This window comes from Mesoplodon mirus (genome assembly GCF_964341445.2).
Source record: "Mesoplodon mirus genome assembly, chromosome: 9".
Lineage (NCBI taxonomy): Eukaryota > Metazoa > Chordata > Mammalia > Artiodactyla > Ziphiidae > Mesoplodon > Mesoplodon mirus.
In genome coordinates, this window is record NC_138985.1 from 109,830,232 (window position 1) to 109,856,275 (window position 26,044).

At 42.5% G+C, this 26,044-nt stretch overlaps 1 protein-coding gene across 1 annotated transcript in view; it reads right to left on the bottom strand.

Annotated features, from left to right (window-relative positions):
• Positions 1-26,044, bottom strand: part of RHEB (Ras homolog, mTORC1 binding) — a 47,665-nt gene that overhangs the window by 12,295 nt on the left and 9,326 nt on the right. Inside the window, exons 2-3 of the mRNA XM_082632136.1 lie at positions 7,852-7,923; positions 2,319-2,386 (exon numbers count right to left, since the gene is read on the bottom strand). Of these exons, the coding sequence (XP_082488262.1) occupies positions 2,319-2,386; positions 7,852-7,923 (140 nt within the window). The remainder of the gene's footprint in view (positions 1-2,318; positions 2,387-7,851; positions 7,924-26,044) is intronic.

A 26,044-nucleotide genomic window follows, 5' to 3' on the forward strand; every position in this document is an offset into this window, starting at 1 on the left:
GGTCAATGAGTTAGTAAGAACACCTAGGATTCAAATCCAGGCAGTGTGACTGCAGAGCCCATGCTCCAAACAACTACGAAATACTGATTCTCCTTCTGGCCTATTATAAAATGAATTGCTATAGTTACGTCACATGAAAGTGATTTATCAATCTGCATCCTTACCCTTACTTTCCACGAGCTTAATGAAAATTCAAAACAAAGATATAAAAGCAAACCGAAATCTTTTTTCTTTTTGGCCGCGTTGGATCTTCATTGCTGCATGCTGGTTTTCTCTAGTTGAGGCGAGTGGGGGCTATTCTTCATTGCAGTGCACGGGCTCTAGGCGCGCGGGCTCAGTAGTTGTGGCACACGGGCTTAGCTGCTCCGTGACACGTGGAATCTTCCTGGACCAGGGATCGAACCCGTGTCCCCTGCATTGGCAGGAGGATTCTTTTTTTTTTTAATGGATTTTTAAAAATTGTTACATACATACATACATTTATTTATGGCTGCGTTGTGTCTTCGTTGCTGCGTGCGGGTTTTCTCTAGTCGCGGCAAGCGGGGACTGCTCTTCATTGCAGTGTGCGGGCTTCTCATTGCGGTGGCTTCTCTTTGTTGCGGAGCACGGGCTCTAGGCGCGTGGGTTTCAGTAGTTGGGGCACGCAGGCTCAGTAGTTGTGGCTCACGGGCTCTAGAGCACAAGCTCAGTAGTTGTGGCACACGGGCTTAGTTGCTCTGCAGTGTGTGGGATCTTCCTGGAACAGGGCTTGAACCCGTGTCCCCTGCATTGGCAGGAGGATTCCTAACCACCGCGCCACCAGGGAATTTCCAGCAGGAGGATTCTTAACCGCTGCGCCACCAGGGAAGCCCCAAACCGAAATGTTGATAATGTCAGACTCCCATATTTCTTCACCTGGGACACTCTCAGCTTATACCTGCTGTCCCAGCCTGACTGTTACCAGTGTCCCCCTTCACTCTTAGACGTGTCTCATTTTAGGTAATAAATTACACAACTGCCTGAACTATTATAAAAAATACCAACACTAAGACTCCAGAACAAGGTCCTACCCCAGAGGCTCTTCATACACTAACTTCTAAGACAAGCTGCGTCCTCTATGTCGTCAGTCGCTAACGGAGACTTCTGTTATTTCCCTTGTTCCAACAGGCTCCCGTTCTATCAACAGGCAGGTACCCCGCAGAGTAAAAGCCTAGGATGGCTGTGCTCCAAGAACACCACCATGAGGTCTGAAGACGAAAGCCCAGAACATCCACCGCGGATGGTGGGTGAATGACTTACGTTATAGCTCTCTGACATACACATGTTTGACTTATTTTATTTGAAGCTTCCAGAATGGAAACTCCAGGGTTCCTCCAGTGCTAAAACGACCCAATACAGCTATTTTCTTGCTTCACTAGGGCGGTTACACTTTCCTTCTATGTTCATTTCAAAATATAAAGCAGAGGGAGTTCATTCCAAACCTGCAATACAGGCCACATCTTTCTAGGTCTATGCCAGTTTCCCCAGGTTCCAGAAAAAAGCCTCCATTTAACACGGCAGACCAGTCTACCCTATGCTCACCCTCCTGCTAGTCTGATCCTTTGTCGGTTATAAGATGCAAGGGGACATCCCAGCTTCTTTACATGCCCCAACAGTAATAAATTCAGCCGAACAAAATGGTTTCCAGTAAAAGCAAGACTCGGTGACATGGAATGGGGAAGGTGCACTGTCACAAGGGTTCTCTTGGCTCCCTTCAAGTTCTCTTAATTTCTTTCGTCCTTTGCTTCCAGTCGATTCCTCTGGCGATCCAGTCGCCACATCACTGCCACATTAACCTGTGCATACCTCTTTTGGGGGTTACTCACCTTTGGCAGTTACTGTCTAGCAAGTCGGACCGACACTCTTTAATCTTGTAGTCATATAATAGATCCAATACAACCAGCTCATTTCTGCCCTATGCCTTTCCCAGGCCCTTCCCCTAGAAAAGATCAACTTCTCTTCTTAACGTAGGAGGATACATACTACAAAGGGAGGAAAAGGGCTAATGTGATTCTCTGATACAGAATCAACCTTTAGAAAATAGAAAACAACTAACCTTTAATAAATATAAACCTTCACAATGTTATGATGAATATATTTAAAACAATTCTACAGTAGAAAAACAAGGTAATTATTTGAAAAACTTCCGTACATATCTTAGAAAAGACAAAGTAGACAGCCTGTTAATATCCAAACACACATAAGTCACGAGGGGTTTTCTTGGCAGTGTCCTTGTGTTTAAGCGTCAGTGGCAGGGCTAGGACTGTTGGGTGCGCTATATGGGATTCTGACACACTTACCTGCCCAGCTGTATCTACAAGTTGAAGATGATATTCTTGTCCATTTACTGTGATCAATTTTGTGAAAGCTACAGTGAAAAAGGAATTAAATATTAGCTAGAAAAACATGAACTTTGGATCACTGAAAGCTCAAACAATGACAACCAATTAAGCAGAGTCCTTAGTAATCTCATAAAAAGATCCCACAAAACAAAAAAGAATATCTGAGTTTATAGATTGTTCCCTACTTCCATTATTTAACTAAGCAACGCTGACTGACTAAAACCAATGTTGCATAAACTTTGAACGTTTTCCAAAGAAACAAAGTAGGCAACGCTTCGAATCTTATAAAAGTGATCTGAATGCTCTAGCTGTGGACAGTCTTTTCCTCTTGTGAAAAAGTGAAATATATTACATAAAGTCTGAGTTCTAGAATGAACCAAAAGCACACAACTTGTCATTAATTTATAGCAAGTCTGGTGCCAGAGCAGGAAGAGCTGATATTAACTGAAGTGCTAAGAACTTTCAGTACCTAGAAAATTAGCAATTTTATTGAGAGAGGACAGCAACAGAACATGTTCTGTGTGAAGCCATCATCTCCACTTAGATGAAAGATGCAAGCAATTTGTCACAACAACCTTTACCTATCTGGGGGGAATCAGACTCAACTTGGGGAAAATTCACAATTCTAAGGAGACAGACTTCAAACAAATGGAGAGGAAAGAACTATTAATAGTAACAGGATATTAAAAAGTAACCATCTGGAACCCTGATAACGAAATGGAACAGATTTCTTCCGTACACCCCGTCCCAGCCATCTTGACTCACAACGAGTCTTCAAATCTCCTGACTGGAGCCGGGCAACAGAATCTATCCCTTGAACAGCTGAGAGAGGACCCACTTTTGCCGACTTTGTACCACACACAAGAGAGAAAGCAAAAAGAGACAGATGAAAATCAGGAGAGAAAACCGTTAACAAGGAGGAGAGAGAGATCTTATCTGAATGATGAATTCCACTGGGAGAGAAAGGATGGCTGAAAGAGAAGCAATAATCAAAGATACTCGTACTAGCACCATACTTTTCTGATGTGGGCAGGGCTGCTAGAATCAGGGGAGTGAAAATTACAGACCAGACTACTCAAGCCAATTGCCACACTTTATTTCATTCTTGTGCCCTTTCTGAAAATTATCACTTTAATGAAATAGTCAAACTAGATGAAAACTGAATTAGGATATAACAAGATAGGGAGTACCCAATATAAACTGTTTTCATCATTTCTAAGAAAAAAACTCTATTGGAATTTTTTCCCCCCACGTTGTAACCTCTCTGAACTTGGGATGCCCAACGACACCGCAGTCAGGTGAGATCAAAGGTGCGTCTTAGACTCGATGAAAATTCTGTAAGGAATGCTGGTGAGCAACAAACCTGTAACCTTCAATTGGAACTAAGTAGTTGTGGTTATGAAGTATAATGGAGTTATTATGAAAGGATTATTGAAACAAAACATTCGTTCATTCAAGAACTCTTTTTTGAGTGCCTATGATCACCACCAGCATTGTTCTAGGTGTTCGAGACACTGCAGTCTCTGACCTCGGTGAGCTGACATCCCAGTAAAAGGAGAAAGCAGCAGACAGAGAGGCAAACAAGACATACACACAGTCAGGTATCTTCTCTGTGAGAAGCATCCAGGCAGAGCCTAAACTGCGAGTGAAGAAGTAAGAAAGGCAAGGAAAAGTGAGAAGGCAAAGCAGCTGAGCCCGTGAGAGAACGGCTGGAGACGAGGCAGGAGACGTTATTAGGACACGGTGAGGACCGCAGGCTTTTATTCCGAATGCGACGGGAAAACCAAGGGTTTTGAGCAGGGAGTAACCTGGTCTGATTTATATTTTAGAAGGATCACGCTGGCTATGCTGTGAGTAATTGAAACGGACAAAAATGGATGAGGAACATCAGTAGGAGCCCACAGTACAGTGGCTACACAGACTATCGTGACCAAAGGATGACGGTGGCCTGGACCAGAGGGGTGGAGACGGAGGTGTGAGAAATGGTGGATTCTGGATGCACTGCACAGGAAGAACCAAAAGGAGTTTCTGATTGACTGGAAGTAGGTGTGAGAAAACGGAGGTCAGGATGACTCCAAAGTTTGTGGCCTGAGCAAATGCAGGATTTACCATCTAACAACAGAGGGAAAGCCTGGAGGAGCAGCACAGGGGGAGGGAGCAGGGGCAGGGTTTAGGTAGGTTCAGTTGGAAAGCCCACGAAATACCAGTTCAGGGGAGAGGAGAGGCTGGGAGCTGTGGTGAGCCCAGCAAGTTTTTGGAGAGTGAGGATCACAAGAAAGCAAGTTCAGAGAGAGTCAGAGGGGCACCTGTGACGCCGGGTCAGAAAAACAACAAAAATTCAGCCAACGAGGCTGGGGGAGTACTGGCTAGTGAGGGAAGAGACATACAAGAAATAAGATATTAATAAACGTTTTAGTATTTCGTTGCATATAAAAAGGATGTAAATCCTCCTACACATGGCAGTGAAATGAAACTGAAGACCTTCCATCTGCCACAGGAAAACTGCCTCTTCTTGTTACTATAGAAAAAAGGGAAGTGTAATGAGAGGTATGTCTGTCAGTTCCATAAACCAGGAACAGATTCTCCTACGCCCTCCTTGTGTAGAAAGGCAAAGCTGGCTCTCTCCTGGTATCACTTTCCTCTCTCCCTCCCTTTTTCAATCACTGGAGAAATTAATCCAATTTCCAAACTAAAACCCTGAGACTGCCCTAAGCAGACTAATAGCCACTTACTAGTTACACCTACTAAGCAAGGTCATAAAGAGATTTCTAAAATTGGATATTCACAAAGTAAGATTTGTATTACTAAAGTGTATTGAGAACTCCTAATTCATATCCTACTGAGAAGTCTACCCACCATGCAATGCTCCATAATGCTGCAAAACTCCTAATGAGAATTCCCCAACTTTCTGAGAGTGGCTTTATTAATTCATCAACAGGGCTATCTTGAGATGGCAGAAACTGTGAACTGCTATTTTTTCCTTTAAATTATAAACCACCATTAGTTAAATTTCATCATATCAATTTAGTTTGCATGAGTTGTGAGATTAACACTACAGTATATAAAAAAGCTACATCTGCATAGCAGTATTTGGTCTAGAAATTTCCCCAAACTAGAAAATATTATGGTTTCATTGATATTATTCTCCTATACCCCTATATTAAAAGAAGATGACATAGTCGCAGCGTTTTTGCTTTTGCAGTGATACTTCACAGGGACGTGTTACTACTGAATGTTTGACAGAAACAACCTGTTCTATATTATAAAGTATAAAAAGAATCCCCAGATTTACAGAGTACTGTGTTTCTTAAAACCATAAAACTACCCATTCATTTATGTTGCTAGCAAAGAGTTTATGATAACCATTCCCTTTCTCATTCCTTGTTATCTCTGAACAATGTTTTTCTACTAAATCATGGGGGAAAGGGTGGAGGAAGGATTTCTGCCCTGTGTTTGACGGTCAGAAGCCTGGTAAATGGAATGTGATGTCTGTATATGTCTCATGAACTTTTAAGGGATTCATACTCTGACAGTCATTTCTGCTCTTGCCTAAAGATTTAATAAATACTGTTAATTCATTCTTTACTATTTAACAGTAAGTATTAGATAGGTAAACATTAAAATCATGATTAAAGTTGATGCTGACAGCCTTCAAAGTAGGGTCATATCATTCTGTTTCTGAGATACTATCAAGGTAAGAAAGTTGTACTTTCACTGGGTCCATTTCTTACATATAAAGAAAATGTATTTATATTCAACACCATGACTCTCCTTTCAACTCAATTTTAAATAGCACGAAGATACACAATTATAAGAACCACTTTTATGGGCAGAGCTTACCACGAAAACTATCTTCTACTGTTCTATGACTAAAATTCCCAAATGAGCCTTATCTCTTTAAGGACACAAAATTAAAAATTGCTACATACAGCAAATATTAAGGGCAAGGTCACGGCTTTCTTCTGTTCTTAGCGCAGTGGTGGACGACCGAACCTGTTCAGGTAGCATTAAAACGAGTCTGCCCCTCGCACCGGCAGACCATCACGTGTCAGCTAACAGATCAACACCGCGTGTGGTCAGCACTCCTCCCTCCTGATACCGGCAGGGCTTACTTCAAACTCTCTTCCCAGAGTTAGCTTAGCAACCAACAGCTTTCCTTCCCTGCCGCCAGCACACCAGGACACGAAGGACAGCTGAATACTTTAAGCCAGAAGCTGGCAAACTCTTCCTGAAAAGGGCCAGACAGTAACTATTTTAGGCTTTGTGGGCCATATGGTCTCCGCGGCAACTACTCAACAGCTCTGCCACGGTAGAGCAAAGACAGCCATAGACGGTGTAGTGTAAGGGAACAAGCAGGACCGTGTTCTGATAAAACTCTAGGGTGCTGAAATCTAAAATTCACAGAACACTCACATGTCACAAACATTATTCCTTTTCAAATATTAAAAATGTAAAAACCATTCTTTGCTCATGGGCTGTACAAAAAGGCAGTGGGGCCTTTGTGACCTGCAGGCCATAGTTTGTCCATCCCCCTGTTGTAAGCTTCTTCTTAAGTAAGTCTCTCTTGCAAGCTTTGGGCAGGTGAAGTCTGTGAATCTAGCTGTTAAAGTCCATGAACCTAATTAAGTCGGCTTCATGTCTAACATGCCAATCAGGCTTTGACAAACCCCACGTTTAAATCTATGTGCTCCTGGTGATAAATCCTAGGTAAGTCCTGGTGCCCAGAACCTAAGAAGACTGGTTCCAGGGCCTACCTAGGGTTCTAAGGTAGCACAAAACAAGACCAGCTTCCCTGGATGGAAGTGTTTCAGGTTCTCTTCCATGATCCCTAGAATCAAGACTTGTGTCATAGTCCTAGAGTCCTTCAGGAAGATTCTGAAACCATGGACTGAAACTAGACGAGGTAAAGGCTGTGACTGGTTCTGGTCTTGGGTGCTTTTTTCTGCACATGGCCTGAAATGCCAATAGGCTTTGGGAGCCAACTTCTCAGAAAATGCTGCGAGGGCTCTCTCCAATCCCGGACAGCTCTTTTCTCCACAGCCTCCTCTCAAGTCTTTAGAACTAGAAGGGGTTGGGGGACTAGTGCTTCTACAAGAGTAAGGTACAAAAGATCTGGAGTGTGTTCATCCTTTCTTTTTAAGCTTGGAATCCCTAGAAAGGGCTACTGTTGAGAAGAAAAAAAAAAAAAAAAAAAAGATTCTGCTCTCTACTTGTTTTCTTAAAGCAGCATCTCTAATATGAGGTTCCAATGTAAAAATGGATTCCTATGCAGATGAATAACAATTTCTAGATGGTGGGACCCAGACACTGAATAAAAATTCATTCAGTGTAAAGTGGGTAAAGCTTTTGGAAGCTTTTTTGGGCCCCCAGTTGGACATCTATAGGTTTAACTGAATACCCCCTGCAATCAAAGGCTCCAGGAATACACAGTGGCTGTTTGTAGGCAAAAAGCAGGCTTCTCAGTTTATAAATCCTTGAAAACAATACTTACTGTTTTCTATGGTTGGATCGTAGGAATCAACAAATTGGCCTTCAACAAACTGAATCGTCAATGAGGATTTCCCTATAAAAGAGAGCAATAGCTGAGTACGTGTTGGCATATTAAGGTAAAAAAACTTTAATTCTACTATTTTACCAAGAAATACTCTAAATGGAAATAAATTCCATATATACTATAGGAATTTAAGCAATTACGCTATTATGAATTACACATGTCTGTGACATTAACAAACAGTACTGACCAGTAGGCATATCACATAGTTTGTCAAAAGTAAACAAACTCTTAAACACGGTTTAAGCTAATTTCCTCTGGTGTCCCTGAGATATGGCTATTAATTTTGAACTCGAAATTAATAAAGCATGATCAGTTTCTTTGGGCTCTTCACTTATGGCTGTTATAAGTGTTACTAAGTAGTTTTTAAAGAGGATAATCTGAAAGTATGTGATAAAAGTCGGTTTTTAAAACTTCTTCAAGGTAGAAATTCTCTCTCAATCATTCAGTATTGAAGGCCTCACAATGTCTGGCACACAGAAGACAATAAAGAAATGCTCTGACTTCACAAAATCACCAGTAATAGTTAAGCCTATATGTTAACAAATCAAGAACCAGAGCCCCAAGTTCTCACCCCCCTGTTAAATTTCTACTGGAGGACTTTAGAAGAGGATACCCTGTGAAGAAACACTGCAAGAACACAGGCCACATTACAGCCATCGCTCCCCTCAGACACCAAAATCCGAGGATACTCAAGTCCCTTACATAAAATGGTGTAGTATTAATGAACTTATTTACAAAACAGAAACAGACTCACAGACACAGAAAACAAATTTATGGTTACCAAAGGGGGAAGCTGGGGGGAGGGATAAATTAGGAGCTTCGGATTAGCAGATATATACTGCTAAACAGATAAACAACAAGGTCCCACTGTATAGCACAGAGAACTACAATCAATATCCTGTCATAAACCATAATGGGAAAGAATATGAAAAATAATATATGTATAACTGAATCACTTTGCTGTACAATTGAAACTAACACGTTGTAAATCAACTATACCACACACACAAAAAAGGCGTAGTATTTGCATACAACCTAGCACATTTTCCCACATACTTTAAAATCTCTAGATTACTTATAGTACCCAATAATACAACGTAATTGCCATGTAAACAGTTGCCAGCGTGCAATAAATTCAAGCTTTACATTTTGGAACTTTCTGCCCCCCACCCACCATATTTTCCATCCGAGGTTGGTTGACCCCCGGATGTGGGGCGAATACGAAGGGCAGACTGATTTTATCAGCAGGAAGTAGGAAGTGGTCCCTCCCTAATTTCACCCCAAACCCTTCCTTCTCTCACGCGTCCGCATCCTCAGATCATTATTAAGCACACACTCTACATGCTCGCCGTATCGCATGGAACTTCCATCTCAAAGGAGGCGCAGGGAAAACCAAGGAGAGAGGTTTGGTAAAACGAGTTTTACACTCCTGGGGTTTGGGTTGGGCCTGTCCTCCTCCAGACCACGGAGAGGTGCGGTCCACAGGGGGCACAGTGTTCTCACACCAAAGGCAGTCCCCATACGCGAGCTTATAAGTAGGGGCTGCTGGGAGACAACGAGAAAAGCCCCGAGTTGGCAGGCCTGCCCGCTCCTCATGAGCAGCTAAGCACCGTTCAGAGCGTCTCCAGAATGACGAACAACTGAAATCCTTCTCTACAAAGCAGCCTACAAGAGCTCTTGAAAATTAAATGTTACTTCCCTGCATAAAATCCTCACCGCCATCAGAATAACCCCCAGCTCCTGCCCACAAGCCCGGGCTCTCCCCGCGGGTGCCCTGCTCTGCCCCCTTCCCTACCTCATCTGCTGCCCTCCCTCCTCCTCCCGGGCCCTCCCAGGCTCCAGTCACATCCTCTGTCCCTGCCAAGTTCCTGCCCGCCTTTGTGCCTTTGTCCCGGCCACCCCCCAGCTCTGAGCGTACAGACTCCCTTTCATCGTTAATCTGGCCTGCGCTCAAACGTCCCTTCTCCGAGACCGCCCCACCGAAGGTGGCGCCAGCTCCCTCACAGTCACTCTCTCACAGCCGCCTTGTTTTCTTTCTTTTTAGTGCTTAAAGTTATCTGAAATTCTCTTCTTTCACTAATTAGTCTACCAAGACCAGCGCAGTGCCCAACACACTGTAGACATGTGGGCTCAGACCTCCGAAGGGCACACTCACACACTCAGATACTACAGAAGGTGTCAGTTTATACACATGACTAGGAAACACAGTTGTAGTCTGTGTTGGTGTCCAAGCACGGGCCTGCCTGTGACATAGGGATACAGTGGTAGTCCAGGAACGCCACATACTTCAAACGGATTGTGTTAAAAGGAAACATGTTATATAAGCTAGCCCATAAAGGAGCATTTAGCTCAAAATACAGCAAAGCTATTTTCTGTAATGAAAGCAGCAAGGGAAAAAACCCTCTTTTGTAAGTTAGCAAAACTGAAAAATTTTAGAAAGAAAATAAACTTTAGAGCTTTTGAAGAATTAAAAACAATAGGAATTAAAACTGATTTTTAAAACTTTTAAAAAGCAGAACTGGATTAAAAATAGCGAAAGAAAGAGGGTGTGATATACATACTAAGTTCCCCCAGAGAGGAGGGAAACCAGTAGGAAACACTGGATTAGACAGTAATAAACCATTATGTACTGGCACCAGCTAAGTCTCAACAGCCTTACTTGCAGGGGTGAGGGGAGGGGGAGAATAGCTTCAGGACTGATGGCGTGAAATTTCAGAAGCCACAACCAAAAGCAAGTTACACACAGTAAACAAGACAGCATGAGATAAAGTGCAAAGATGGAGTTATAGATAACACCTGGACCGCACTTAAAAATACAATTATTGGCACATATCCCAAGAAGAGTTCCTCATTTGTACCTTTATAAAGGGCATAAATTATTTGACAGGCTAAATGGACATTTAACCTGAAAACACAAGTAATTATTCTGGCAAAAGCAGACAATGTAGTTCAACCCAAATCACAATGCAGGTTGACAGCAAACTATCACCTTCACGAGTAACTGGGACACCAGATTTAAAACTGCAGTTCCTCAGGGGGCAAGCTGGACTTCTCAATCAGATTGGTCCTCGGAAAAAGGGATTATTCATTAGCAGAAGCAGGACCGGAGAAAAGCTAGGTCTCCCTTGGGTCTCTCATCCTTGGACTCTCCCCTAAGGGAGGTCATTAATTACTTAAATTAGGAAGGGACAGGGAGGCTACATTTGCAGACTTGACACAGTGCTTTTCTACGGTTTCCATTAAAAAGTAGAATTATACAGAAGACAACTAGTGCTGAAATCTTTACAAGTCAGCACTAAATGATAATTATTCTTAGCAAATAAAGTCCACTGCTCATAGTGTTCTCAGGCCTGGTTCTAGTAATGTCTGGCTTTCAGAGACGTCCTTACCATCCTCATCCTCCAAAGCAGCAATTCAGCTCTTTGGTCAAGTTTCGCAAGCAGTTTGCTTGCAGCAGCTACAAAAGACTTTGTTGATCTACAGCAAATTATGTTCTTTACTTGAGCACCTTTAAAATTTTCCCCTCATAATAAGTTCATACATTTATTTGGCTTTTGTCCTTATCAAATTCAGATTCTGAAACACTAGTTATTTCCTGAAGATGTTTCAACAATGATCATGCTCTCGAAAGGTGCATTAATTTGTACAATCTGAAGAGAATCTCAACTCCAGATCAACTCTTTGGAGAAATGTTATATGAAAGCAATATAGGAGTGATCTGAAATAAATGGAAAAGCAGCACGTGCCCAGATGTGAGTTTATCAACACAGACATAAATCACTCGTTTTATGATATATAACAGTACTATAAGAGGTTTGAAAATATATCTCAATATCCCACAATTAACTTCCAAATATTTTCCCTCCAAACTAAGAACCGCCTTAGTTTTAAAAGTCATAAAAATTATTTTTAAAAAGATTCTTCTGAACTTTTACCAGGTGAAAATAGCATTGTCATATATATATATTTTGCAATGGTAATTTAGCACAATAAGTTTTTTCACCCAGTATTTTCACAACAGAAGATATACCTTCAAGGTTGTTAACTGAATCTCTCACACTTCACAATTGTTATAAAATAGGCACTATTTACACAAACGTTTTAATACTTTTCAGATTAATTTTGAACAACTTTTCATGCTTATTCTCCATAAAGAAAAAAAATTACTTATATATCACTCCCCACCCCTAAACCACCATCCTCTGGAACAGCAGACAGTCACTTGTTCATGGGGATAAAATGGGGAGGAGTAGGTTTCAATCTGCTAGGCTATCAAATCGTTGGGCAGAAGGGTCCGTCAGGACCAACGTCACGCACCTAGCATACAACCCATCCCAAGAACTGCTTTCATTTTTACCTTGAGTCCTTAAGCTTGCCTTATGGGACTTTGACGTCCATGCAGACGAACTGACTAACAGTTCAGCTTCCAAGCTTATGGGGTCTTGTCACCAATAATAACCACCTCCACACACTTCAGCAACCACCTCCTCAGCACAACGTGAAACACCCAGACGACTCCACCTCCAACCCTGCACCTCCCGCGAACCAATCAATAAGCAGGTGGTGCGTCTTCCCAGGGCCCTCACCTTCTGACTCCCATCACCTAATCCAGACCATCTCTGGAAGCAATGTTTTCAAACCAGGGGTTGTAACCCACCAGATCATGAAATCAACATACTGAGCTAGGACCAGCACCGTTTTTAAAGAAATAGGAACACCAGAGTGGACTGCAAATAATAAAGTCGTCATGGAACTTCTCAGCTATATAAACATTTATGACTGGGTCACAATGTACAATGTATTTCTTACTACAGACTGAAGCCCAAAAAGTCAGATATACCCTGCTCTACGAGTCTCCTGAATCTCCAATCTCTGCCACAGTTCACTTCCTTCCCTATCAGTTTAAGTCCCAAGATAAATCACTGTGCACCAGCGCTACTCTTTTATCAGAACCTGTCAATTTCCTTTCTCTGGGCTGATAATTCTATGATCTTAATCTAATCTTCGGCCTGTTGTGAGCCTGTTGAGCTCAGCTGCAGAAAAGCCCCCAACCCTGTGGCTTGGCAACCATTCTCAAGCTGTGGCCTTTCCCCGCTCTGTCCTGTCTTTAGGAATCCTTTCTGAGTGTCCCTTTCCCAACAAAGCAGCCAAGTGTGGTTCCAGCGGCATCCCAGGGCAACTTACTGCAACTGCAAATTCCTAAGCCCCACCCAAACCTCCCAGGCAGGAATATTAACAAACCCCCACTCATGTGCTGCATCCTAAAATTTAAGGTGCCAAGTTCAAATGTGACCATTCTAAATCACCTACCTCCTCCTGTCTGCAGGGTGTTCCCAAATCCTCCAGTTCCTCCCAGCAGCTCAGATCATAAGCATTTAAAGAACACACAACATGGGCCAGGAACTGGGACACAGCCATGACTACAAGCTGGGGCTGAACCTCAGAGGGAACTGCTGTGACACCGCTGTCTTCCACCCACCTTTGCCTTGGCTCTGTGCACGTCAGACAGTGTGGAGGGAGCCCCTGGTCTGTGCAATGCAGCCCGCCTGCCTGGCCCTCTTCAAATTATCACCATGGCGCAGAGGAAGCGGGCAGCACACCCTTCTTTCCACAGAAGCGATTCCAGCCCCTGGGCTCTACATCCCATCCCCGCTCCTGGTCTCCTCCAAACCTTCCTCCTGAAACAGTTCTAAACACATTCTTTGTTTCTCTACTGGTTTAACTCCAATCCATCTGGTTTGTTCACATGCCTCTGACATACTTATTAAATATGTTTAAAAACCCAGGGGAGCAACCCTGACTTATGTTCCCCTTCTGCTCTCAATGCTATAGAAAGACTTGACTGGGTGTTGCAGCCATTGGGTGCTATATCGCTGACCACAGAGCTGAGCGCATGCTCCAGAAAATGATTGCAGTCACTTAAAGCTCTACCCCACTAACCCAGATCAAACGCAACCATGGGGGTGCATGTGACCTGCATGTCCTGTAGTAATCTGACTACAATACCTGACAAAAAGTGTGTAGCCTCTGGTTTGAGGAGCCTTGAAGTAAAAAGTCAGGAAAACAGAGGCTAAAGCTACGGAGGCAATTAAGGAAGAGCAGCAGCTCTTTCACTTAACAAAAGAAATCAAAGAACAGTGAAGCATGCAATGTGTAACAACAATTCCAAGAAACTACTGGCCAGAGGCACGCTGTCACTTCGGGATGTCTGCCTCCATAGGGACCAGATGCTGACACAGCCACCAAGCTGCAGGTGGTCTATTCTCCCCTCCAGTTCCCCAGAGCTAAATGGTTACACTACCCGCACTGAAACCTGGACTTGTAGCTTCATCAGTTACAGACAGAAGAGCTGCACTATTCACTTTGTAAAATAAGGAGGTGCGTTCCCCAGCCTGTCCAAACACCTTTTTTCCTCCCGGTTCTGCCTCACAACGGCTGTATTTTTTTGTGTGTGTGTGCGGTACGCGGGCCCCTCACTGCTGTGGTCTCTCCCGTTGCGGAGCACAGGCTCCGGACGCGCAGGCTCAGCGGCCATGGCTCACAGGCCCAGCCGCTCCACGGCATGTGGGATCTTCCCAGACCGGGGCACGAACCCGTGTCCCCTGCATCGGCAGGCGGACTCTCAACCACTGCGCCACCAGGGAAGCCCTGTATTTTTAATAGTGTCAAGCTTGGTAACATTTCATTCCATTCTGAATCCCGAGTTTTCAAATCCCTGACTATGGATTAATTCATTAGTTTCTCAAATAGCTATTAAGCAGCTATTATGTTCCAGGCACGGTTCTAGGCGCTGGGATATATCAGCAAACAAACAGACAGAAATTGCTTGGTACATAAATTCTAATAGTGAGAAGTATATTAAAATAAAAAAGCACAATAAATGCAATAAATTGGAGAAAATATCTATTCCTTGTAAACAAAAGAACATAACAAATAATTACCATGATTTTTTGAAAATAAATTTGTTTTATTTATTTATTTTTGGCTGTGTTGGGTCTTCATTGTTGTGCACGGGCTTTCTCTAGTTGAGGTGAGCGGGGCTACTCTTTGTTGTGGTGCGTGGGCTTCTCATTGCTGTGGCTTCTCTTGTTGGGGAATCACGGGCTCTAGGCACACGGGCTTCAGTAGTTGTGGCTCATGGGCTCTAGAGCGCAGGCTCAGTAGTTGTGGCACATGGGCTTAGTTGCTCCACGGCATGTGGGATCTTCCCGGATCACGGCTCGAACCCATGTCCCCTGCATTGCTAGGTGTATTCTTAACCACTGTGCCACCAGGGAAGCCCACCATGATTTTTTAAACTAGTGAATGAATGGATCTAAGCAACGATGAGGAGCAGCTATTAATGCTGCAAAAAGAGAAATAACCAGATATTATGGGTGTCCTGATACAAACACAGACCACTACCCTGGTAGCAATTTTAAGGAGGCTGGGGAAGGAAAAAGAGAAAGAAACCATCTAAATCTGACCAAACTGCTAGATTTAACTACCAATTTACAGGAAATAATGGGGGACAAATGAACATCTTGAATACTATAGGATGCAATAGCAAAACCCAGATTCTAGGTAACACTTCAGGTAACCCCTATATACCAGAATTTCTAGGGTGGGGCCCATGCTTCACTCAGTATTTTTCAAACTCCTCCAGTGATTCCAACGTGTCTGGAAGTTTGAAAACCAGTGTTCTAAAGCAGGGCTTCCCTAATGTTAAAGAATAAACAGTTCTCCTAGGGACCACATTAAAGTGTAGATTGTTGATCTATTTGATCTGGAGTGGGGTGTGGGATTTTCCATTTCTACCAAGCTCCCTGGTGATACTGATCTCCAAACCAAGTTCTAAAGTTTAGAATACTGGTTCACAAACTTACCTGCACTCCGGACACACAGAGGGAATTCCAAAAACTACTGGCTGGGCCTCACCCTCTAGTAATTCTGATTTAATTACTACAAGGTGCAGCCAGGGCACGGGGATTGTTAAAAAGATCCCTGAGTGATTCCAATGTGCCAAAAGTTTGAGAACCCCTGGACCAAGGTCAAGGGTGGCAGGAAAAAAGAGATGGAAGAAACTCTGTTCTTGAGTTGACTGACTAGTCAACCGCTAGTCTTCCATTTATGTGAATGAATAAACCTTATTCTTTAAGCCAGCGTGAGACAAATTATTTCGTAGTCAAAAACATACTAATTGATTGCAATAGAACTGAAAATTTTAGCATCTTCTTATAAAGATCACTCAAATCACTCCTCTTCTATTTGATAAATTCGTATTTTAGAGTGATAGGAGTCTTCTCTGCTTTAAGAAACATTACTTATCACTTGACTCTACACCCACTCTTAACTGACACAATCTGGAAGTAAAATTTCTCAAGGGGGACTTCCCTGGTGGTGCAGTGGTTAAGAGTCCCCCTGCCAAGGCAGGGGAAACAGGTTCGAGCCCTGGTCCGGGAAGATCCCACATGCCGCGGAGCAACTAAGCCCGTGCGCCACAACTACTGAGCCTGCGCGCTAGAGGACGCGAGCCACAACTACTGAGCCCACGTGCCACAACTATTGAAGCCCGCTCACCTAGAGCCCATGCTCTGCAACAAGAGATGCCACTGCAAGAAGCCCGCGCACTGCAATGAAGAGTAGACCCTGCCTGCTGCAACTAGAGAAAGCCCGCGCGTAGCAACGAAGACCCAACACAGCCATAAATAAATAAATATATAAATAAATTAAACAATTATATATATATAAAAAATTTCTCAAGGAACAAACCAGTGATGGCTTCTAATAATTGACTTGAATGATCCTTGGAAGAGGCCAGAGACAGAAACTTAAAGAAAGCTGCTGACCAAGCACTGGGGTCATATTTTTTATGTGTCTGGGATGGGGATGGCAAATGGGACAGGACACAGTCCTACCAGGAACCAAGCAAGCTCCCCACAAGAGGACTGTGGACTGGGGCCAGATGATGGCCAGTGAAAAAACCCAGTAGAAAAGAGTGAGTAAAGATGGGAAGAGGGCAGAGGAAGTAAGAGGAAAACAACTCAAACACCAATCTGTGATCCCAAATTCCCAACCACACAGAAACTCTATTACTAAGAAAAAGCAGCCATCAGAATAATTGGAATAGGTGAAATTAATCTTATAAAGGTCTGTGAAGACTGTAACTAAGCATGCTCAGAGTTTCCAGAGATTATCCAAGGAATTGCTTCTGCTTTTAAAAATTTATGAAAAAACAGATTAAACATGATCAAGTGAATATGAAAAAACTTTTTTTTCACAAATGCTCTGTTAAAAAAAATCTAGGTAACATCTTTTGAAATAAGTTCCTACTATTTGACATAAAATACATTTCAAGTAAATAATGGAATAACTGTGGTTATCGCCACAGGGCAAAAAGCATTCACCACGTAATAATCAACTTTTCCCATTTCCAGGACTCCATTTATTCTAAGAAACATCATCTGTTAACAGCAGCTTTGCGGGGCAGGGGTTGATGAGAGCACACTAGTAAATTAAAACCACAATACACCCTGGCATTGAGGAAATATAATTAATAGAAACAGGACTGTGGGTTAAGGTTCAGGATTTGAATTCAGGTTATGGTGTGAACCCCAGCTGTGTCTCTGGGGAAGTTAATGCCTTTGTGCCTTGGAACCCTCATGCATGTGATGACTAAACACACTACACCTTAAGTCCACACACATCGACTGATCCTATTCCATAATAGGATTCTATGATCACCTGAATTCTGAAAAAGATGTCAGTATGATACACCTGATTGCCACCTACAAGGATCCTGTAATCTTAACAGGAAGGAAGGCACCTATGTGAAAAGTCAAGCACCCCCCCCCCACAGGATTAGAAAGTGGTGGTGGTGTTTTTTTAAAAAGAACAGCCAGGGAGTTTCCCGGTGGTCCAGTGGTTAAGACTCCGCGATTCCACTGCAGGGGGCATGGGTTTGACCCAAGGCTGGGGAACTAAGATCCTGCATACCACGCGGTGCGGCCAGGAGAAAAAAAAAAAAAAAAAAAAGGAAGAACCACCACTGGAGAATTTCTACTGAGGCGAGGGACGTGAGAGGATGCAACACTAGGGAGATCAGGATGAAATTCTGAAAAATGGACTAGAAATGAAAAATGGGCATTTTAACCTGCTTCAAAATAGGTATTTAATACAAACCAGAAAAGGAAAAAAATGGAAAAATTGATCTGTAAGGGAAACAAGAACCTCAGAAAATTTTAAAAAGAAACAAGTATGTACTTGATTTCAAGACTTAATAGGAGACTACAGTTATCAAGACGTGTGGTATTGGCATAAAAATAGACATATAGATTATTGGAACAAAATACAGGCTCCATAAATAAACCCACACATATAAATGATCAGCTGATTTTGGATAAAGGTGCAAAGGCAATTCAAGGGAGAAAGAACAGTCTTTTTCAACAAGTGGTGCTGACACAATTGGATATCAATATTAAAGAGAAAGAGCCTGACCATATCCCATATAAAAGTATAGGATAAAAAATGGATCACAGACCAACTGCAAAACCTAAACTATGAAACTTCTGAAAGAAAACACAAAAGAAAATCTCTGTGAACTTGAGTTAAGAAAGATTTCAAAAGCACAATCCATAAAGAAAAAAAAGGATATATTGGACTTCACTGAAATTAAAACTGGTCAGCAAAAGATTCTTAAGGGGATGAAAAGACAAACCACAGACCTGGAGAAAACATGTGCAACACACATTATCCGACAAAGGGCATGAATCAGGATATATAACAAACTCTCAAAATTTAACAATAAGAAAACCACCCAATTAAGCATACGAGCAAAAGATTTGAACACTTTAACAAAGAAAATATTCAAACGGCAAGTAAGGACTTCCCTGGTGGTGCAGTGGTTAAGAATCCGCCTGCCAATGCAGGCGACACGGGTTCGAGCCCTGGTCCGGGAAGATCCCACATGCTGCGGAGCAACTAAGCCCCTGTGCCACAACTACTGACCCCGTGCGCCACAACTACTGAGGCCTGTCCACCTAGAGCCCGAGCTCCGCAACAAGAGAAGCCACCACAATGAGAAGCCCGCACACCACAACGAAGAGTAGCCCCAGCTCCGCTGCAACTAGAGAAAGCCTGTGTGCTACAACAAAGACCCAATGCAGCCAAAAATAAATTTATTAAAAAAAATAAAACTGCTGCTAATCAAATTATATAAAAAAGGCAAGCAAGCCCATGAAATGCTTATGCTTATCATTATTCATTAGGAAAATGCAAATATAATTACAGTGAGATATAACAAATCTAATTAATAATGTCTACAATAAAAAAACACTGACAATACCAGTACTGGAGAGGACGTGGAGCAACTGTTCTCTTTTGTGGGGATGCAAAATGGTACAGTCACTTTGGAAAAAGTTTTAAAAAAATAAAACACACATTTATCAGATGACCCAGCAGTCCCATTCTTAGGTATTTTTCCAATTGAAATGAAAACTATGGTCACACAAAAACTTGGATGCATATACCTGTAACAGCTTTATTCATAATTGTCCCAAAGTGGAAACAAACCAAATGTCCTTCAACCTGTTACTGGATAAACAAATTATATTAAATCCACACAAAGGAACACTACTCAGCAATAAAAAGGAATGAACTACTGATAGACACAACAACATGGATAAATCTCAAATGATATTCCATTTATATTACATTCTGGAAAAGACAAAACTATAGGGACAGAAAACAGAAGGGGGTAAGGGCTCTACAGGGGCACAAGGGCATTGTGGGGGGTTGATGGAACTGTTCTGTGTCTTGTGGTTGTGGTTACATAACTATAGAGTGTTTGCTAAAACCGAGCCATACACAAAAAGGGATAAATTTTACTGTATGTAAATTGTACTTCAAGTTTAAAAAAGAATCTTAACCTTTACCTCAGACTCAAAAATTAGCTGGAAATGGGGTCTTCCCTGGTGGCGCGGTGGTTGCGAGTCCGCCTGCCGATGCAGGGGACGTGGGTTCGTGCCCCGGTCTGGGAGGATCCCGCATGCCGCGGAGCGGCTGGGCCCGTGGGCCGTGGCCGCTGGGCCTGCGCGTCCGGAGCCTGTGCTCCGCGACGGGAGAGGCCGCAGCAGTGAGGAGCCCGCGTACCGCAAAAAAAAAAAAATAATAATAATAAAAAAAATTTAGCTGGAAATGGATCACAGACCGAAACTTAAGAGCTAAAACAATTATACTTCTAGAAGTAAACATGAGAAAATTTTTATGATCTTCAGATAGGCAAAGATTCCTTACATGATAAAAAATGAGTAAACCATAAACAAAAAAACTGATAAACTGGGCTTTAACAAAATTACAAATTTCTGTTCTTTGAAACATAAGAAAATGAAAAGGAAGCCATGAACGAGGAGAAAATATTATATATATATGAAAAAGAACTATTATTCAGAATACATAACTCAATAAAAAGAACCCAATAACAAAGGCAAAACACTTGGACACTTCACAAAAGAAGATATACGAATGGTCAAGAGGTATATGAAAAGACGCTCAACGTCATTAGTCATTGGGAAAAGTCAAATTTCCATGGCCTACCACATCAGTACTGCTGAAGAGTTAGAAAACTGACAATATCAGGTATCAGTGAGGATGGGTCTCATTTGTTGCTGGCGAGAGTGTAAAATGGTACAAATGCTTTGGCAAACTGGTAGTTGCTCAGAAAATTAAAAACTTAATACATGTGACCCAGCAACTCCATTCCAAGGTGCTTACCAAAGAGAAATGACAGTGTCAACAAACATACAACAGATGCTCATCAAAGCTTTATTCTTAGCAGTGAAACACTGGAAACAAGTGACTGGAGAAACAAATTATGGTATATGCATACAACAGAATACTACTCAGCAATAAAAAGAAACTGCTTATATATCTGACAACATGGATGGATCTCAAAACATTATACTAAATGAAAGAAGCCACACAACAAGAGTATTTATTGTGTGATTCTATTTATGCGAAATTTTATAACAAGAAAAACTAATCGATAGTAATGGAAAGCAGATCAGTGTTTGCCTGGGAGTGGGATGGGGTATGAGGGAACTTTTAGGGATGATGAAAATGTTTTTTATTTTGATTGGAGTAATGGTTTTACATAGGTGAATAAATCAGTCAAAACCCATCTAAGTTTACACTTAAAATGGGAACTTTATTAGACATAAATTACACCTCAATAAAACTTGATTTTTCTTTGTTTTATTGAAGTATAGTTGATGTACAATATTACCTAAGTTACAGATGTATAATATATTGATTCACGATTTTTAAAGGTTATACTCCATTTATAGTTACTATAAAATATTGGCTATATTCCCTGTGTTGTACAATATATCCTTGTAGCTTCTTTTATACGTAATAGTTTGTACATCTTAATCCCCTACCTCTGGGTTGCCCCTCCACCCTTCCGTCTCCCCACTGGTAACCACTAGTTTGTTCTCTGTAACTGTGAGTCTGCTTTTTTGTTATATTCACTACTTTCTTGTATTTTTTAATTTTTAAAAATTTTATCATTATTTTTAAATTTTGGCTGCGTCAGATTTTTGTTGCGGCATGCGGGACCTTCGATGCGGCAGGCGGGATCTTTTCGTTGAGGCACGTGGGCTTCTCTCCATCTGTGGTGCACAGGCTCCAGGGTGTGTGGGCTCTGTAGTTTGTGGCACATGGGCTCTCTAGTTGAGGAGCACGGGCGTAGTTGCCCCGCAACATGTGGATCTCAGTTCCCCAACCAGGGATCGAATCATGTCCCCTACATTGGAAGGCAGATTTTTTACCACTGGACCACCCGGGAAGTCCCTGTTGCATTTTTTATTTTCCACATATAAGTGATAGCATACAGTATTTGTCTTGGAGGGTATTATGCTAAGTGAAATAAGTCAGATAGAGAAAGACAAAACTTGATTTTAAAACAAGTATTGAAAAGGGAAGACATTTTTTTTTTTACAAAGCATAATAGGATAGTGATGAGCTATGTGACGGTAGCAGTTTTCCTGGTCTGTTTCCTCATTTGTAAAATAGATATAATAACAGCACATACTTTATAGGTAGCTGTGAAGATTAAATGAAAATATCGATACATGCAGAATATCTGCTATGTAATAATAATGACATTTATTGAGGACTTATTACATAACCACATTCTAGACGTTTTCATTTAATCCTAGTCTCACATTCTAATAATTATACCTAATATATTAACTTGAAATCTAAGAAAATGATATCCAGTAACAACTACTGAAGCTAAATCCTCAAACTCACATGAAAAAATATCAAGAAATGTAAGAATACACACACGTACCCCTAATGCAGAAAATTACTGTTTCAGTAATCACTGCGTAACAAACACCTCAAAACTTAGTGGCTGAAATCAACAACTATTTCATTTCTTCCTGATACTACAATCAAGGCTGGGCTCAGCTGGCTCCTCTGCTGGTCTTAAAGTCACCCCTTGGCTGCCTCCGCTGGTGGGAGGCTGGGGGCCAGACTCAGCTGCGAGGGCTGGACCTTCTCCCTTCCCACATGTCTTCTAAGGTCTCTCCCCCATGTTCCTCGAAGCTCCAGAGAACACAGAAGCAGAAGCTGCCGACTTCTTAAGGCTTGAGCCTGGCACTGGCCCATCATCATCTCTGCAGTGTCTTGCTGGTCAGGAGTGCCACAGGGCCAGGACATGAATAAGTACCAGGAAGGTGCTTCTCTGGGAGCCACTGATGGAAGGACATCAATAAAAGGGACCAGGTTTGCAAACAGCAGAGAAAGACTACAGAATCACCTGGGGTTGTAAATGGATGCCAACCTGAATATCATCGTTAAAAGGGCTAGAATAACAACGAACCATATGAAGGTTTCTTTAACAATGTGTTAAAGAAAAATTGTTCCACAATACACGATACCAATTACATGCTGACTAAAAAAATGTGTAGTTCTGTCCCCGGTGGCGCAGTGGTTAAGAATCTGCCTGCCAATGCAGGGCACATGGGTTTGAGCCCTGGCCCGGTAATATCCCACATGCCGCGGAGCAACTAAGCCCGTGCGCCACAACTACTGAGCCCGCACGCCTAGAGCCCGTACCCTGCAACGAGAAGCCACCACAATGAGAAGCCCGCGCACCGCAACGAAGAGCAGCCCACGTTCACCACAACTAGAGAAAGCCCGCGCGCAGCAATGAAGACCCAATGCAGCCAAAAAAAAAAAAAAGTGTAGTTCTGTCAATAGCAGCATTGGTTATTGTTGCCTTTTTGAGGGGGCAGGGTGAGATGTATATATATCAGGGTCACCAAGGAATCTTTTGGAAACAAAACACAAAACACCTCACCATTCTAATTTTAAAAAGGGTGCCTAGGGCTTCCCTGGTGGCGCAGTGGTTGAGAGTCCGCCTGCCGATGCAGGGGACACGGGTTCGTGCCCCGATCCCGGAAGATCCCACATGCCGCGGAGCGGCTGGGCCCGCGAGCCATGGCCGCGGAGCCTGTGTGTCCGGAGCCTGTGCTCCGCAACGGGAGAGGCCACAGCAGTGAGAGGCCCGCGTACAGCAAAAAAAAAAAAAAAAAAAAAAAAAAAAAAAAAAAAAAAAAAAAAAAAAAAGGGTGCCTAAGGAGTTCCTGTGTGCTCTGCAGAAGTGCTTCCTGTGATTCTAATATGCATCCCCATCTCCATGTCTCCACCACATACAGAGTCAGATGAGGGCATGTGATACAGATAATCCAAATTTTAATTGTTCACCAGAACCTACAAGTGAGACACTGTTTTAAGAGTTTACGACCCAATTCCTGGAAATCTCCGCCTCTTCCCCAAAATAGTTGGAATAATTCTCCTACTTATTAGCCTATGAAATTACCTAACCTATAAAAACTAACCACCCCATATTTCAGGGCCTCTCAACTTCTAAGACGGCCCACACTCTGTCTATGGAGTGTGTATCTCCCTGAGTAAACCTTCACTTAAAAAAGTTTACAAAACATTTTCACATGAATTATCTCACTTGTTCCTATGAAATAAGCAGGGTTGACATCATCTTATTCTCTCTCACACTCTTACCAATTTTCAAAAAACAGATGCTAGGAGAGAAAAAAATTAAGGTGCAATTATTATTTTGACAAAGAGAATAACCACGCAACACTGGTTCATAGAATTACTACTCATTCAAATACTTTTTTTTAATATATAAATTTATTTATTTATTTTTGGCTGCGTCGGGTCTTTGTTGCTGCATGCAGGCTTTCTCTAGTTGCAGTGAGCGGGGCTACTCTTCATTGCAGTGTGCGGGCTTCTTATTGCGGTGGCTTCTCTTGTTGCGGAGCATGGGCTCTAGGCGCGCGGGCCTAAGTAGTTGTGGCTCACGGGCTCTAGAGCGCAGGCTCAGTAGTTGTGGCACACGGGCTTAGCTGCTCCACGGCATGTGGGATCTTCCTGGACCAGGGATCGAACCCGTGTCTCCTGCATTGGCAGATGGATTCTTAACCACTGCGCCACCAGGGAAGCCCTCAAATACTTATTAGGTGTTTACTATTGCCAAGCACTAGGCTACCAGATACATTCCACTGAGAAAAATAAGAGAAATAAGTTTGTACCATAACATGAAGACCTGAATTACATAAATGAAGAAGTTTGTTAACTGTCTGGGTTATTAAGCTAAAAGGAAAAAAAGAAAGTGCTGACAAGAAATGCCATGGACCTGCTTCCCTAAAGATTTTAAAAACAGGATATTCATCTCTCTGGGATGATTTATAGGTAAAGCCAAGTTGGAAGGTAAGGGAATAGAACTGATAAACTGCAGTCAATTATATGTTTGGCAACAATGAAGAATGAATTTTGCTAGATTTGTGGCCAAAATAGGGGAGAAGGCTGGGGGTCGGGTGGGAAAGAGCTAGAGAAAAGCAAACAAGAGATAAATTCCTAAATTATAAAACAATCTTTAATGAGAACATGGAGTTTAAGACTGATCAAAACTAGTAATAGGGCTTCCCTGGTGGCGCAGTGGTTGAGAATCCACCTGCCTATGCAGGGGACGTGGGTTCGTGCCCCGGTCCGGGAGGATCCCACGTGCCACGGAGCAGCTAGGCCCATGATCCCTGGCCGCTGAGCCTGCGCGTCCGGAGCCTGTGCTCCACAATGGGAGAGGCCACACCAGTGAGAGGCCCGTGTACCACAAAAAAAACCAAAAACAAAAAAAAAAACTAGTAATAAAAAAAAAATTAGGAAAATGAATTGAGACATAAAGCATATTTATCAATCAGCATGAATGGTTATTAATAAATATTATTTCTTCAAAAGCTCTTTAAAACTGCATTGACCCCACATACTAACACCAATCCATCCCTCACCATACCTGTGCTACCTTATGGAGTTTAAAGATATCCCATACCAGTAAATGCTTTAAAAACACCAGCCAATCATTATTAATAGTAGTAACTGTATGCTGTGGCTACCTCACTAGACTGAAGCTCCCTGGGGGCACAGATCAGGACTGCCCTGTCCGTGGTGGCTAAGTACACAGTGCCTGGCACATAGTAGGGACTTAGGTTACTCAAACATGTAATGAACACCTATTTGAATAACATGTGATACACTTAACTCACACACTGCCCTCTTCAACCAGTCATTTTAGCAATTCAGTCCTTTGAGGGTCTGAAATCCTCTGGATAGCTGACAAAAGTCCTGGACTCCTTCCCCAGAAAATATGCACCCAGTCTCAGGCAAAGCTCATGAAGTCCAAGTTAAGAACCACTACTCGAAGTGGGCACCAGAACTGAAGACAGCGCTCTGCCTGGGGTTCAGAGCTCGGCCGAGCTAGTTTACGATGAGAACCCATCAACTGAACTGCTCAGAAAATTAATCCAGGTCTCTCCATCTGTACATGCACAGGAGATTCTTCTGAAGTGTAAATGTAAGACTTCCCATCTGTGGCCCTCCTTTCCTCCAGCATCACCTCAGTGATGTTCTGTTCTGAACTTTTGCATGGCTCTCCTCTGAGGTCAGGCACTCCTGCCCCCTGGTGTACTCAAGGCCATACTCACACCTAGTTTCTTCCCAGAAGGTGGGCTGGAAATCCCACTTCTACCCCCACCACGGAGCACCATATTTTAGTGTGGTGTGTCCAGTC